This window comes from Pogonomyrmex barbatus, unplaced genomic scaffold, assembly GCF_055798465.1.
Source record: "Pogonomyrmex barbatus isolate J1 unplaced genomic scaffold, ASM5579846v1 scaffold9, whole genome shotgun sequence".
NCBI classification, from domain to species: domain Eukaryota; kingdom Metazoa; phylum Arthropoda; class Insecta; order Hymenoptera; family Formicidae; genus Pogonomyrmex; species Pogonomyrmex barbatus.
This window is the reverse complement of record NW_028297193.1, coordinates 8,227,296-8,244,407: the sequence shown is the minus strand read 5'-3', so window position 1 is coordinate 8,244,407 and position 17,112 is coordinate 8,227,296. Positions and strand designations below refer to the sequence as shown.

The following is a 17,112-nucleotide window of genomic DNA, read 5'->3' as shown; positions in this document are numbered from 1 at the left end:
TGATATCAACAGTCGAGACAGGTGTTTTATCCATACGAAGTGACCGACGTTATCGCCGCGCCACTCGTACACTTCGACAGAGCAAATTCACGTGCATAGATTTCTTGTTCCGTGAGCGACAAGGGAACGGCCATGATACCGTTCCTCTCCCTTTTCTCTCGAATAGCAAATACGTTGATAGACAACTTGTTAAGACGTTTGAATCTAACGATGTTTCGCAGCGTCATAGGAAAGTCGATACCGTCGAAATTCAACATCATCGAATAATGAGGATACGACGAAAGTTTGTCCGGGTATAGATCAACGAGATACAGAGCGGCTATCACCGCCCACGCGAAGCACGCGTTGCCGTTTGAATGTACGTTGATCACGGCTCTCTTATGTCTTATCTTCAGAGGAAGTGACGTCCAACATCCAGCGTGAGTAGTGATACTAGGCCGGTTCTAACCCAGGAGCTCCGAGCGGGGTGCGGGTGTGCGGGGTAACTCGGGGACGCGGGGGTAAAGGAGAGGGGGTAACTGGTAGGCACGGGGAAGGGGGAATGCTTTGTCGACAATCCTTTGGAATGTACTTTTGAGGGGGAAGGGAGGAGGGGGTCTTTTTTTGTCTAGGAAGAGCTGCTAGAAAAGATATTTTTTGTAGAAATTGACATAGGAAAAAAAAGCGCCGTTATTCCGGCTGCAATAAATGTACGTGTCGCAACATTTCGAACAATCTCGAAAAATCCGTTATTCAATGAAAATAATGTATTAGTCGGTAAATGGACACTTTTCCTTAATTTTTTTCTTGTTTTTTTTAGTAATAAATACTGAATGTGCTCATTTCTATTTGATCAAGTTCTCACGTAGGAAACAATAAATTTTGATGGCGACGGAAAATGGGAAACTACAAAAAAGTGAACTATAGAAAAATGAAATGAATTCAATAAGAAAAAAAGATATTACCCTTTTTTTATTGATGTTTTTTATTGATTATACCAATAAATAATATCTTATTATAACTGAAATATTATTTTATTTTAAGATGGGAAATTTGTTTTGATTGAAATCATATTTTTAAACGTGAAAACGTTTTTATTCACATTTTTGTTACATCGTCTTTTTTTCATACATACTAAAAACTAAAGCTAACAATTCGCAATCGACGAGTTGATGCCTATCGAAGATATCGCTATCGCGTATCACGTATGGTACCTCCTCGGGATTTGTTATAATAGACGCAATGTTGGAGAATCGCGTATACTTTTCATCGATCGTTTCAACGAGTCTGTCTAATTGAGTGAACGTTATATCAATACATTCGGCGAGATTAAACATACGGCGTAGCGTCGATTCGACCATCATAATGCGTACGTTTGAAGATTCAAGACGTACGAGTGTAACGTTGTTCATCATACAAACTCGGACTGTTAACGGTCCGACGCTTATAAAATTGTCTTTGTAATTGTTTCGTAGCAATTTGTAGATATTCCATTGCTGCTCATGGAGTCCTTTCCATGTTTCGAGAGACAATATCAGCTCTTGTCCTCGATGATCTCCTAGGGCGATCTCTACGTAGCTCGGTGGACCAACATTGATTCCAATTTCCAGAAACTTGAAGCCCGTAGCCGTCAGGTTGTAACGTCTGCTCATCAAGCGCACCGCGCGAGGCTCCATCGAAATGCTGTGTAACAAGTACATAATATTGCGTAATGTTGCAAAAAGAAAAAAGAAAATGTCGAACTTACGCGTTACGTTCCTTCTTCGTTTCACTATCGTACAGTGCACTGCTTCCTTTGGCGGAGTACATTGTGTGTGGATCGTTCGTACAAACGAATGATGAAGAAGCGGAGTACGTTGCGTATGGTTCGTTTGTACAAACGAATGACGGAGGACTGATCGCACCCGCGTAAATTTTGACACGTCAGAGCGTGTTAAATCCCCCCTTCCTCTCATTTGAAAGATGGAGTGGACAAAAAATCCAATGACCTCGCTGAACGACAATACTCTATTATGATAGTATTTCGTGAATAGGCATGTTAGTGGCCAAGAAAAAGACAAAGAATCGTACAATTGCAAATCGAGAACGAGTTTACTGTTATAGTGTTTTATTATAAATTGTTATAAACTGTTTTATTATAAACTATTATAAATTAAAAGAAAAAAAGATTGCGTCATTATCAATTAATTATAAAATTTTTATTTCAAGAAAAAACCTAATCAGCTATAAAAAATATGTAAAGAGAAAAAAAGAAAAATGTGAATAAAAAGTTTCACGCTTCAATCATAACGCAATTTCTTTATCATCGATGAGTCGATCGAACGTTACATTGAAAAAAAATGTATAGGATCGTTGGAATATTAAGTAATCATCGATGTATATGAATAGCGGGGAAAAGAAATAAAAGAAAATATATTATATGTTATATATGTTTATTTAAGATTATCTGCCCACCAATTAAACAATTTAAATACATTTTGTAACGCGCAATTGGTATAATGATATCCACATCGTATAGAATTATCAGCATTTAGATTATTTAAAGAATCTATGTCTTCGTAATCCGCATCCAGGGTCTCGATGTACATGCGCTCTCGCTCATCGTCCAAAAGCAAATTCCGCAACCATTTTCGTTTTTCGTGTCCCTTGACATATATGACAGCATCATCGCCGTCATCGTCGTCGTTATCTTCTTTCGTACCATGCACAGCTTTCGTAATCAAACTTTTAGCTTCGCTGTACGGAATCGTTCCATCGTTCCATTGCAGTCTATGATGATGACGTATCACCCAGCGTGCGCGAGATTTGTCGGCACTTGCCAGGAAATGCCACGGTATAGGGCTTGCGAAAATGTAATGAGAGAGAACGGTCCGTTCTTTGAGAGCAGCAAACTCTTTTACGACAAACTGTCCTTCAACGAGGAAACCTTGCAGGTCTACGAACGTTGGCACAGACATGTCGAGAAGAAGACTGCGATCGATTTCGATGTATAGATTTTATTATCTCTCATATACCAGCGATGCTCTTAGGTGATCTTGCGTACAACATTGGTCAATGGGTTGTACTGAACCACGCGATCGTGTATAATGAGACAGTATGCGGTGGTATTCATCGGTACGTTCTCCTTAGTCTCAAATTCCAATCTCACATCCACGGTTGCGCTCTTGACTGATTCGTTTTGTCGAGAACAATCGATGATTACGAATGGACCGTAACGTAGAAAAGACGTGAGGGTAAGACTTGGCTCGAGATACTCGTATCCGTAGTAATTTTTGCAGAAACGCGCGTACGTTTCGTACAACACAGACCATCTGTTTTTTTCGAAATCCAGATTCATATCATCGTACGGATAACATTCTGAGTTCAGATAGAGTTTCACATTGGTCAAGTTGCAGTCGTCGAATCGGCTCGTGTCCTCGGCCATGATGTTCTTTCGGCCTGTTTGCAAAGCGAAGATGACATATCGCGGCTTCTCCAGCTGAGTAGCGGTCTTGATGGCCCACGAATGCTTGGTTGTACGCTGTAACAGCGGAAATTCATACAGATCCCACGAGCGAAAAGCCATGCTCAAGTATCGTCCGCTCTCCAAAGTGCGCAGCATCGATAGTTTTGTTATCTCGTTCAATAACACGTGCGGCATTCGCCATTGTATCTTGAATAAGTCGATCACGGGATCCAATGCTGAATTTCCCATCAGGCAATTGTTGTCGTTACGCGATCGTATTAAGATCAACTCGTGACGAGCGTTGATTACCACGCGTCTGTAATCCTCGCAGAATCCCAACAGTACGTAGAGAGGTACGCAAAAGTTAAAATATCCATCCGCGTTGGTACGCGCATCCCAGCCAGCATTTCTCAGAATCACGCTTCTCTCGGATGACGTCGTTACGTAGTATTTGAGTGCGCTAGTTATGCCCACGTTTCTATTACGATCAATCTCCACGCCATCGAGCTCGTATCGAATCTCATCGAACATGAACGCCACAAAATTATTTCCCAACATCACATCAGATCCGTCGACAACATTTTTCTTCGTTAATTTTCCCTCGATATATAGAAAGCTTTCGTACGGCAATGTGTACAGATCCTGTTGCTGTATGGGTATTCTTATCTCATCACTGTACCCAAACGTTGTATTGGCGAACGGGTTATACGTATGAGTTTCAATCTTGAAGATGCGATCGTCGAAGATTGGCTCATCTTCGATGTTTAGAATGTCAGTCATCTCACAAGTTGCGCACCGCGAATCCTAAAGCTTGTAAAAATTTAACGTTCGATGCGTTGAGTTTCTTTCTCTTTTTGATGCAACCGGATGAGCGAGTATTGTCGATTGGTGTTTTCTTTATAAAAGATGCGTTATCTCTCTGAGCGTGCTTCGCTTCGTTCAACACGAGCATCCCAAATGTCGCGCTCACGTTATCGCCGTCGCCGTCGTACGTGCAATCTGATAGTGATCTCTTCTCCTCTGAAATCGAGCAATCGTCCGTTCTGGTCAACAATGCGTATCGTTAGCTCCGTAATGCTCCGTACGATGACTGGCAAGTAAATGATTTGCATCGGCCTTTCCGATATCTTATATCCTGGTGGCACGCTCGGCGAAAATTCATGTATCGTGTGCACACTTTTATCGTTGCTATATGCGCCCGCGGTCACGTTGCACTCTACACGGATAATGTTTATATTCATTATGTTGATTGACATGTCCGATTTATACTACTTTCGCGGTTGCAATATACGCTTTGACGAGAAACCAAGCAGCGATCCAATGTTATTGGGCTTGTTAAAGTTTATTCTGTAATCACATTTAATCTCACACCTCATCGTGTTGTAATTTGCGCGGAGCACTATCGGGTATTCACCAATGTCATCATCGCCGCGCGCGGTGTCACCGGCGTTACCATCGGATGTGTCGCGTCGCGGATGTTTTCGTAAAATCTCACGTTTCAAAAAATCATTTATGGCTTGCAGTTCGTACGACCCCTCGGGAATCGTAATTTCTGCGTCGTCTTTGTCAAAATAAAATTTGTTGTTCGAAACATTTACATTCGGTATCGTGTGATAAGTCTCCAAAATTGTTAGACCAAGCTCGTAGTCATCGTCGTTCAAATCTATGGCTGGAAAGTAGTTTGCCGCGAGAACGCTGCTCTTCCCGCTTAACGTAAGCGTCAGCGACATGATGGAAAAGCGTTCAACGAATACTGAAACGTCGCGGCATTTTGTTAGACTTTATAAATTCATGCGCGTCGACCGTTTGGAGAAACCACAAACACAGCTGTCCGCAGACGCTCTGATCGTACGTCTGATAGGACGTTCGATTGTACTCTATCATAACATTGTCTCCGAAATATCGTACCAGTTCCTTCGGCGGTCGAAGATTACCGAAACTGTCGAAATATATAACACGATCGTTTCTCTTTGCGTATGCTACCCAATGAGTGCCGGGACCCATCGTGTCATCCAGATTTACGATACCGCTCTCTTTTCGACGCGCGCCGCTAATCGGTAATGCGTCACGCATGAAAACGCCTCTGAAGTATGGTACGCGCATACGCTTCGCCAGCTGGTCCAATTGTACGTTGGTAGTTACACCCATAGGTATTTTTATTGTCTCTTTGACGTTTTTTTTTTCTTTTTTTCTTTTTTCGCTGTTACACCTCGTCCGCCTTTGTACGGAGCGAGATATAATCCCCGTCCGTATTTGTACGGAGCGAGATACAATCCCTGTCCGCGCGTTTCCATTGCGCGATTGTGACGTTGTAGTTCCTCGAGCTGACGTTGTATGGCTTTCTTGTCGTTTACCGCTTTCGCCACGCTGGCCGCTCCGCCAATCATGGAACCGAGCGCGCCCAACATTGGCAGAATCGGTAATATGCCGCCTCGTTTCGCCGTTGGAAGTATTCGTTTTTTTTTTGTTGGCTTTTTCCTTGTTTTCGTTTTCATACCCATGCCGATCTTGGTCTTGGCTTTCATCGCTGCCCAAACAGCTGTAGCGGCAGCTTTTTCGCCCAAATTCGAATCTCTCGCAATGACGCGTCCTAGGGCTTTATCGGCGAGTATCTTATCCGCCGCGTGTCTATCGGTGAGATCGTTGCTCCGAGAATACGCAATGTCGTGTTCACGGCACGCTGCGTCTAGTGGATTTATGCCCGTTTCACCTCTGGCTAATCGCTTTTTCAGCCGAGTACCCGGACCGCAAAACTGATAGCCGGGAATATGTAACTCGAAAGGAAGCGCATTTATCGCTCGATTGAGCAGTCCTCCAACGCAGCCTTTGTTCGTTGCTGCTGGCATATGTTACAATCCTTTATCTTCGGTGCGGGGCCGTCTATATGCGTGCGTTGCCACGATTGATTATAATGCTTGACGCAGCGACGATAGATTTGAACCTCCAAATCCGCCTTTATATGCTCCGGAAGTTTGTCCCACACGTGGTCGATATAGTCACCACATATGCGTAACAATATGATCTTCGGTATATATTGCAACTGTTCAGCGCGCAAATTCCAAATATCAAATAGATACGATAGCGCGAGATACATTTTTGCTACTAAGCGAATCGCGGTTTCGCGCGCCTATAAATAGGCGTTCAATCAAAGCCTAGATAACGCAGTGTGAACATGAAATTCGTGCGGTACCCGCAGACGATACACGTTGTGAACTACGACGAGAAAGCGCAAATGATGGGAGACATCGCGACAAAGCGCAAGCATGGTGAAATACTACCGAGTACTATACGCGCCATTATTTGCGGTCCATCGAATTGCGGTAAAACCAACGTTCTCATAAGTTTGCTCGAGAGTCCGCACGGTGTACGTTTCGAGAACGTGTACGTGTATTCAAAGTCATTGCAACAACCAAAATATCGATATCTCGAAACTTTGTTGGCATCGATCGACGAAATCGGCTATTTTACGTTTTCCAACAACAGTGACGTCATCCCACCGAGCGAGGCACGTCCCAATTCGATCTTCGTCTTCGACGACATTGCATGTGATAAGCAAGATGTGATGAGAGAGTATTTCTCGATGGGTCGCCACTCGAACGTCGACTGTTTCTATCTCTGTCAGACGTATGCGAAGATACCTAAACATCTGATACGCGACAATGCGAACTTGCTGATTTTATTTAAACAGGATGGTACCAACTTGAAACATGTTTACAACGATCATGTGAATACTGACATGTCGTATGATGAATTCTGTGCGTTATGTCGCGATTGTTGGCGGCGCGAGTACGGATTCCTAGTGATAGACAAAGACAGTCCGCTTGTCAACGGGCGGTACAGAAAAGAATTTAACATGTTCGTGGTACCATAATGTGGTTAGTCGATGTTGATACGTCAATTAGACAACATGAATAACATCAAAGATCGCGAGAAAATAGCAAAACAGATTGCGAAAACGAGCGATTCGATTCGCAAAAAATATCGCGCTTTGAAAACTGGTAAAATAGATGAAGATGTAGCGTTGGAGAGACGCTTCAAACCCATCGTCGAACCTCTAAAACAGATTGTCGAGGAAACACATCCAATTAAAAAAGTAGCCAATGTTGCAAAGGATATCAGTATTAAGAAAAAAAAGAAACGTGAAGACAGCGATGACGATGACGATACTACTACTACTACTACTACTACTACTACTACTAACAGGGATTCGTATTGGACGGATGTTGGATGGTTGAAATTATCGCCGCAATCTAAAAAGCGTACAAAACAATTGAATACTGCGTCAGATTCATTCACGTTCGATTCTACATCGATAGAACCATCAAAAGAACTACCGAAAATACCGCTATTCGTGCGAAATGAAAATATTTTTGAAACAAAAGACGTTAGTGAACCATCACTCGAAACAACTATCAAACAGAATCTGCAAACGCATGGAAGTCGTGAGACGCTTCATGGTCAGCTAGGACCATTGGGACGAAAGTACGTGGGCCTTCTTCTCGGTGACGACATAGATAAAGCGATCGATAATGTGTACGGTATCTATTTCGACAAAAGTGGTACAATGCTCGGTGACAAAAAGTTTGACGTTGACAAAAATGACTCCATAATCATAGACAATGTGAGATACAATGGTACACCAGGATTATACGAATTGATCTTCAAAAGACTTCCCGATGAAGCTATATTTACCGAAGATGACAAACAAACGTATAAAAATATACTATTAACAACGAATGCTCATAGACGTGGTCACAGCGCCCATAATCCCATCATGGGCAACAAGGGATACAAGTACATTAATATCATTGCTCCGCTCGTATCTACATATAAAAGAAGCAGTAAAAAGGGTGCAGGCATGAATAATATACCATCCACCATGAAGTTAAATGACAACAAGATCGATTACGTGCATTGGGACGATCCCAACGAACTGGTGGATCGACTTCGATTACTCGACGCTTCGCACCGAGCTGGTCACAACGCTCACGACAACGAGATGCTGTCGATCATCGAGGAACTTCGCGAAGCCGGCATTATTATAAATTAAATCGCGTGTCGATGAAACGAGCCAGTTGATTGACGTCAGTGAGGAAAAAAAACTTTAATTGTAATATATCTTATTTACACGCATTAATATCAAACATCGTTGAAACATGAGATCGTCAAAATCTGATGGACGTGAAAAAAATATTAACTCCGTAAGGCGACGACTCGTCGAAGAATTGCACGCTCCAGCCAGAAGAAATTTTCCACGAAGACGTGTCATAATTCGAGGATACGACGATCTGTGGCAAGCTGACATCGTCGAGATGCGTCCATATTCGAATTTCAACAGAGGTCATCATTACATACTCACCGTTATCGATGCGTTGAGCAAATATGCCTGGGCCGTACCGCTTAAGAGCAAGATCGGAAGCGAGACAGCTAACGCTATCGCCGAGATAATTCGAGAGAGCGGAAGATGCCCGAGAAATTTGCAAACGGATATGGGGAAGGAGTTTTACAACGCCGATGTGCAGAAACTCTTGAAAAAACATAGCGTTAATCATTATTCCACGTATTCGATATTGAAGGCATCGATCGTCGAACGGTTCAATCGCACACTTAAAAACGACATGTGGAAGATGTTTACACTTAATGGTACTTACAAGTGGGTCGACGCGCTGCCACGTCTCGTGTTAGATTACAACGCGCGCAAACATCGCACTATTGGCATGCGACCCATTGACGTAACTCCCGCGATCGCTAAAAAACTCTTGGGCACGGTGTACAGCGCGATAAAGATCGCAGGTCCAGCAAAATTTAAAGTAGGCGAATCGGTACGCGTGAGCAAGTACAAGACAGTTTTCGAAAAAGGTTACACGCCAAATTGGACCACCGAGGTGTTTAAGATCGTTAAAGTGCAGCGTACTAATCCCGTAACCTATCTACTCGAAGACTATCGCGGAGAATTCATTGCTGGAGCGTTCTACGAGCACGAGTTGCATCGCGCGACTCATCCGGACGTGTATCTCGTGGAGAAAGTACTGCGTAGGAAAGGAGATAAGGTTTACGTCAAGTGGTTGGGATTTGATGGGTCACACAATTCTTGGATACACAAAAATAATGTGATTTAATTCATTTATTGTAAACAAATATAAAAATATTTATATAAAAAAATATTTACATAAAAATATATACAACAAGTCTTATTTTTTCTTCCATTACATTTTCATAAAGAAACTATACTGATGGACTAACTACGATGAACTTAAGATATAAAATGTATAAAACTACGGGAAATACGTACATATAAACTACAAGTACATATAAATTACAAGTACATATAAACTACAAGTACATATAAACTACAAGTACATATAAACTATAAGAAATACATACATATGTATATGCATACGTACATATGTGCATAAACTACAAGTATGTATATACATACGTACATAAATACATATGTACATATGTACATACATACATACATATGTACATATATACATAAACTACAAGTATGTATATACATACGTACACACGTACATAAATACATACGTACACACGTACATAAATACATACGTACATATGTACATAAATACATACGTACATATGTACATACATAATGTACGTACATATGTATGTGCATACGTACATATATATGTACATACATTACATACTGTACATATGTACATACGTACATATGTACATACATACGTACATATGTATGTGCATACGTACATATGTATGTGCATACGTACATATATATGTACGTACATTACATACTGTACATACTGTACATATGTACATACGTACATATGTACATACGTACATAAATACATACGTACATATGTACATACATAAATACATACGTACATATGTACATAAACTACAAATATGTATATACGTACACACGTACATAAATACATATATATGTACATTACATACTGTACATTACATACATACATATGTACATATGTTGTATATATAAACTATAAGAAATACGTATATATGTACATATATATGTATAAAACTATATATAAAAAATACATGTATATTACAAAGGTATTCGCCAATGTCCCCATGGTAACGTTTCCGTCGAATCCGGTATGATGTATCGTTTGTCATCGTATGGACTCAGAGCAATTTTTGATTCGGATATCGTATATACTTGGTGTAACTTGGATCTTATACATGACTGGCGACGAGTCATTTCGATCTCTTCATTCAAGCACCGTGTATAATCATCGAACGTTATTGTTCGCGCTACGACGTTATTTTTTACACCTTTCGCCTTTTTGATGTCCTTTTTACCATCCACTCTCATCGCATACATTTTCGCTCTGAGTCCAACAAATTCCGTCATAATCGCACCGTTATTTTCGTCCTTCATTAGGCCGGGTACTTTTTTATTCACGAGAGACATACCATATGCGTTGTCCGCCGGATAATCGCTTGTATCGAATCTAGCGATATCACGTTTCATCGTCTCGTACACATCATCACATTCAATGTGATATACAAGACTGTCTGTGTCGGTGTACATGATTTTACATTTGTCGCGATACAGCGGTAACATATATTCGTGGTGAAATTCATACAAGCAGATTTTTGATATATCGAGTATACACATACCCACATAAATCGGCTTGTTGAATTTTACCTCGAGTTTACGCAGTTCGACGGCGATTAAATTTTCCGCAAAGACGCTGCGGCTGTGGAAATTTGGTTTCGCGATCATTGCCTCCGCACCGTATCGTCCGTCCCATTTCGTTATCAATTTTACATCCACGTGATTCCGGACATTTTCCATCGTTTTACCGAATACCGCGTTGTTCATTAATTTGTATAAATTTTTTTCGAAATCGTTTTTCGCGCACATTCTAAACTGTGTATTAAGTTCGATGTAATCGCGGAGCCAGGTGGATTGAACGAATTGTAGTACGCGGTGTATCTTTGCGATACGAAGACCGTGGCGCGTACATTGCTGCAGGTTACGATAGTGGATGACATATCGCTTTTTGTCATATAGCGTCGCGAGAAGTTTATTCTGTCGCGTGCCGGGTGGTTTATCGCGCGTCGGACAGAAAGGTAAGTCGATGTGTCGATCGTGCAGATGATGCGGATACTCGAGATCGACCTCGAGAATATAACCCGTAGGCGAATCCGGAGCGATCGCGCTCACATCAAAGTTCGCGATGTCTTCAACCCATCGAAATTTGGCATAGGGCAGCGGTTGACACATCGCCCATCCGTATAAATTGTTCACGTCGTAGTACATCAAATACGACGACGGTTTCGACGGGTCGTACGAACGCATGTACTTGTTATTGGCCTGCGTGTATCTGTTGGAACATTGACTGAGGCCGCCGCGTATACCGCGCTCGATAAACATAACCATATCGATGTCGGTGAGCAACTCAAATTTTACACGCGTATGTTTCAGCATGGCGTCCCACGTGAAACCTGGCAATGTGTAGTAATGAGCGGGATCGAGACTGTAACTTTTGATACAATTTTCACGGAAATTTTCAAAAACGTCGGCCAATAACAAGACATCAGTCTTCAAATATAGATCGCTATATTCGCCTAAGGTTTCAATAGAGAACCGCTGCCAGATGTTCACGGCGTGCGCGTAATCATTCTCCGACACTGTGTCACCGGTTAACGAACTATAAAATGATTCGCGCGATGGTAGGCGCGTGTCCTGCAGCTTGTCCGCATGATCCACATATTCATAAGGAAAGACACCTTTACGCGTCAACAAATCAAAATCCTCGTTCGATAACGTGGAAAATTCGGAATGTAAAATTTTCAATTTCTCTCTACTTAAAAAAGATGTCAATTTATCGAGACTGGTACTCAAAAATTTGTACGAATCGATGAATCGTAATTGTACACAATTTTGCGAATCTGATCTATCTTTGACATGTTTAGTGAATGAAATGTATTTTTCCTTTGTTATCGGCAGCACGTCAATTTTGCCTTCGTATGCCGTAGCTATTTCTGTGATAACAAAGTGCGCGTCATAACCGGATAAATTGTGAAAGACTACAGGAATGCAATATGATTTTTTATAGTTTAGATTGCAATTCGAATGTGCGGGTCCGCGGTAACGACCGGTAAGGTGGCAATGATCACGTACCCGCGTGTCGTCCGACGCAAATGATTTCTCACAAATGTGACAACGCGTTGCGCTACGGTATGTCTCCCACTGATCTCTCGATAATGTTTCCATAGGGACATTCGCGGATAACAAAATTTTTATTTGATGCGCCAAATTTTCGAGTTGTTGAACGAACCATGCAACGCAGTCTTCGCCGCGACGAAATTGATACGTCGATAACGCATTGTCGTACGAGCATCGCACATAATATCCTACGCTAAATACCTTGTGTTGTTGTTGTTGATATGTGTACGACGTGTTTTCTCTTTGCGGCTCCATCCTTCGCAGTATGCACTCAAGATCTGCGTAGACGATGAATGGAAGTCGTTCTTTGTTGCAGTAGTTTTTGAAGTTGAGCCACTTGTCGTCCTCATTCGGCAGTCGGATGGCGCAATCGTTCATCCGTTCGCAATCCACCGTATGCGATTCCAATTTCTCAGATGACTTAAAATAATGTAAACATCTGCAAACGGAAAACATATTTTTTTAGTATTTTTAGCATTTAAATTAACAATTATAAAATATTTTACATATTTTGTTAAAAAAATGTGCATACGTACCGATCACAAAAGTATTTCTTGTGTTCTTTTTTACTTAGTTGCGAGCTCACAAGACGGGATAAGTTTTTGATGTACGCGAAGTGTCCATTATCGTCGCGCGGATCCTGCATGTACAACAAATTTGCATGTTTCTCCATTTTCTTTGTTGTCAGATGTATTGGGAGAATCTCCTTTTTCTTGATACCGTAGACGTTGATAGAGATTTCGTTGAGATGTTCGAACTTTTTAATTTGATTCAACGTCATCGGAAACGTAATGTCTTGGAGATTTAACACCGTCGTATAATGTGGATACGATGATTCCCGATTTGTATGCCTTTCGACCGGATGCAAGGCCGCGACCACTGACCATGCGAAACACGCATTATCCGTTGACTGCACGTTAATTACCGCTCTCTTTAACATAATTTCCCGCGGTAACTCGATGTAACACCCCGCGTGCATGGGATTATATTTATTAACATTAATTGTTAAATTTAATATACGTGATAGCGCCCATCCACTATCGCGTTCTTGAAATTCTTCGAGCGATGCCAACGTAGGTTCAATGATGTGCTGCTCGTACCACTCATCCACATTTGACACTCGAAAGAGTTCACTATTCTTAGTGTTTATACTTTTATTGGCGCGTTTATCGCCCGTCACAAACTCGCCGTTGAACGCGGTGTTCACTTTTACATTATCGTGTCTTTCTATAATGTCTCGCACTCGTTCGAGCACTACACCACCGGCATCTTCCAAAAATCGTCGCGGCTCGATATAGTTCACGTTGATCACCGCACCAGTCAATATACGGCTTTCAAACGCCGTATCAATCTCGCGCCAAACGAGAGATCCATTGTCTCTACTGGTGCTCGCGTACTCGCCACCAACGTGCACGAAACGTCTTTCTAATTGTACCTTTGCACCCGCGAGTCGTGCGATCCTCGCCACCACAGATTGTCTATTTGCAACGGTGAGTCGAGGACGCTTAACACGACTAAGTTCTTCGAGTTGTTCGATACACTCATCGCATTGTTGCAGCCACGCGAAACACTCCACCAAAGTAGCGACCTGGCTGCATTGTTCTAGCAGCTCGCGTTCCACTCGCTCGAGATGTTCCATTTTTTTTTTTTTTTATATTGCGTCCCACGAAGCACTTGCACTTGCACTTGCACGTGATTTGTCCACAATATCGTCTTTTTTTTTTTACGCGGTGCAAATTGGGCACATATTGCATGGCATTATCATACAGACGGACTGTTGGCAATTGGAACAAAATCGGCTGTTTAGCGCATTGAGAGTATCTATCTCGTGCTTCCTAACGGCATACAATACTCCAATATCAGTGTCCGCCAGACGAACCATGCATTCAGCACACAGAGTTAGTGCACCACCCGTTGAATAATAAAATTGTATTGAACAATACTTTTTATTATTATTCAACGCAAGGAGTTCCGAATGCGTAACAATTTTTTCTGCATAATCCGTTAGCTCTTCACTCTGATCACTTATGTAGTCACTATCGTCAGACAACGCATGTTCTTCGTCTTCAATGTCAATATTAATATTGTCAATATTATTAATTTCCATTTCTAGTTCATCTCCAAACTCTTCGTCCACTATATTTCTGAGGTTCTCCATGTTTATATTAAACACATTTTCTATATTTAATACGTTATTCATATTCACTATTTTTCTTACAGTATCACGATCGATATTCGTTTCGAGACTTCCGAGACTTCCGAGATTTACTGTGATTCTGTGTGCCCAAGGAGTCTACTATATATATCGTCTATAATTTCATTGTCCCTTTGTCGAACTCGAAGCATGGTCATAAGTTTTCCGAATCACAATTTTGATTTTTGTAGCAGCCCAAGTTTTCCCGTTTTTTTATCTCCAATTTTTCTCCGATAAGAAGATTCGATAGAAAAGATTTGATGACTTTTTTTTTAAAGACAGCACTAACTTGAAAGTAACAGTTGGAATAATATCAATCGATATCCGGAATAGTTTTTTCAACATAAAAAGAAAGAAACTTGGTATTTATGATGGAATATTATTTATCGGTGTAACATCTATAAAAAATCGTATTCAGTTTTATAGTTTCCGTTCCATGTCACTATCAAAATTTATTTGGCTCGTACGTGAAAACTTGGACTTGACCAAACAGGAACGAACATGTTTCAATATTTATTATTAGGAAAAAATTAAGAGAGAAGAAGTGTCCATTTACCGACTTATTTTATTGAATGAATTTTTTCGAGATTGTTCGAAATTAACTCGTTACAACATATACATTTGTTTAGCAGCCGAATTATTGGCGCTTCTCTTACTATGCTGCGACACATACAATCGTCAATGATATTTTTTCTATATCGGGACATCATTATAAATCTTTCGAATTTGTTTAGGTACATTATTTTCATTAAATAACGGATTTTTCGAGATTGTTCGAAATTAACTCGTTGCAACATGTACATTTATTTATTTATAGCAGCCGGATTATTGGCGCTTCTCTTAACATGCTGTGACACGTACAGTCGTCAATATTTTTTCTAATTCGGGACGTCATTATAAATCTCCCAAATAGCAATTTGTTTAAATACATAGCAGCCCAAATATCGGCGCTTTTTTTTCCTATGTCAATTTCTACAAAAAATCTTTTCTAGCAGCTCTTCCTAGACAAAAAAAAGACCCCCTCCTCCCTTCCCCCTCAAAAGTACATTCCAAAGGATTGTCGACAAAGCATTCCCCCTTCCCCGTGCCTACCAGTTACCCCCTCTCCTTTACCCCCGCGTCCCCGAGTTATCCCGCACACCCGCACCCCGCTCGGAGCTCCTGGGTTAGAACCGGCCTAGTATCACTACTAGCGTGCATAGGATTACACTTGTTCACATTGATCATCAAATTTAATATCCGAAGTAACGCCCAACCGCTGTCGCGTTCCTGAAATTCCTCCAGCGATGTCAGGATAACATTCATAACGTCTCCGTCGTACCATTCTCGTAAATCGGACATATCGAATAGCTGACGATTCCTCGTGCGAATGCTCTTAACAGCGCTCTTATTATTCGCGACGAACTCTCCGTGAAACGTGGTGGTGTTGACCTTCAAACACGTGTGCGTATCGAGATCGACGCGCACTCGCTCGAGCATCGTGTCTCTCGCGTCTTCGAGAAACTGTCCGGATTCAACGTACTCGATGTTTACTGCATTCGTTCGTACGCGATTCGCGAAGGTTATCTCGATATCCACCTACTCGAATCCCTTCGAACCGTCGTACCTTGCACCCGAAACGTCGACTCAAAACGTCGAGTCTCGCACCCTCCAACTGTGCTACTCGAGAGACCAGAGAATTTATCGTTCCGGTAACCGTAGGATCGACTCTACTCTCGCACCTGTTTCTCAAAACCTCGAGACACTCGATGCACTCCCGTTCCCAAACGATAGGCGCACACCCCTTCAACTCCCGCCGCGCGCTCGAGAAGATCGCGACTCTTTTCCATATCGCAATCCCCACATGGTATTACCTAACCGTCCGGAATAGGAACGACAAGTTTAACGTCTCGAAATTCTCTCTCTCGCTATTCTCTCGTCGATCACCACTCTGTCATTCAGAGCGAGCAACATTTCGATCCACAATTTTTCTCGCGGGCTCTCCGTACCGATCTGTCGTCAGGTGATACGTGGCCATGTTCCAGCGAACGTCCTCTCTCACCGCGATCCACTTCTTGTCGTTGCTAGGCACGATAGTCTCGTGCTTTCACGACACTCTAAACTATCGTCACTCTCGGTAACCGACTCGCAACGATCGTCGCCACCCATATTGCTGTCGAGCTCGCGATGCGTCACGATATGATCGAACGCGCGTAAAAGGGGATCGTCGCTCTCGCTCGAAGACAAACCGCCGTTAAGCGCGACTTCTTTCATACATCACATCATTTATTTCTTAACAATGAAAAAAATGCCTCTCGCGACTAGATATACTCCGAG

General features: G+C 41.8%; 8 protein-coding genes across 13 annotated transcripts in view; 1 reads left to right on the top strand and 7 right to left on the bottom strand.

The window, feature by feature from the left end:
* MFS9 (major facilitator superfamily transporter 9) overlaps positions 1 to 17,112 on the bottom strand; it is a 514,330-nt gene that overhangs the window by 395,290 nt on the left and 101,928 nt on the right. The gene's annotated exons all lie outside the window — the stretch shown is intronic.
* Positions 710 to 2,349, bottom strand: LOC148934621 (uncharacterized). Its single transcript, XM_089085060.1, has 2 exons — positions 1,727 to 2,349; positions 710 to 1,662 (listed from the first exon to the last, which is right to left on the bottom strand). Exons 1-2 carry the CDS (start codon positions 1,786 to 1,788, stop codon positions 1,089 to 1,091), a joined length of 636 nt encoding a protein of 211 aa, XP_088941186.1. The 5' UTR covers positions 1,789 to 2,349; the 3' UTR covers positions 710 to 1,088.
* Positions 2,409 to 2,936, bottom strand: LOC148934620 (uncharacterized). The gene has a single exon (XM_089085059.1). It carries the CDS (start codon positions 2,934 to 2,936, stop codon positions 2,412 to 2,414), a length of 525 nt encoding a protein of 174 aa, XP_088941185.1. The 3' UTR covers positions 2,409 to 2,411.
* LOC148934619 (uncharacterized) lies at positions 3,005 to 4,204 on the bottom strand. Its single transcript, XM_089085050.1, has one exon. The coding sequence runs from the start codon at positions 4,202 to 4,204 to the stop codon at positions 3,005 to 3,007; it is 1,200 nt and encodes a 399-aa protein (XP_088941176.1).
* LOC148934618 (uncharacterized) lies at positions 5,581 to 6,270 on the bottom strand. The gene has a single exon (XM_089085056.1). It carries the CDS (start codon positions 6,268 to 6,270, stop codon positions 5,581 to 5,583), a length of 690 nt encoding a protein of 229 aa, XP_088941182.1.
* LOC148934617 (uncharacterized) lies at positions 7,308 to 8,485 on the top strand. Its single transcript, XM_089085051.1, has one exon. It carries the CDS (start codon positions 7,308 to 7,310, stop codon positions 8,472 to 8,474), a length of 1,167 nt encoding a protein of 388 aa, XP_088941177.1. The 3' UTR covers positions 8,475 to 8,485.
* Positions 10,371 to 13,058, bottom strand: LOC148934616 (uncharacterized). Its single transcript, XM_089085048.1, has one exon. It carries the CDS (start codon positions 13,056 to 13,058, stop codon positions 10,470 to 10,472), a length of 2,589 nt encoding a protein of 862 aa, XP_088941174.1. The 3' UTR covers positions 10,371 to 10,469.
* On the bottom strand, positions 13,117 to 14,241 carry LOC148934615 (uncharacterized). Its single transcript, XM_089085053.1, has one exon. It carries the CDS (start codon positions 14,239 to 14,241, stop codon positions 13,117 to 13,119), a length of 1,125 nt encoding a protein of 374 aa, XP_088941179.1.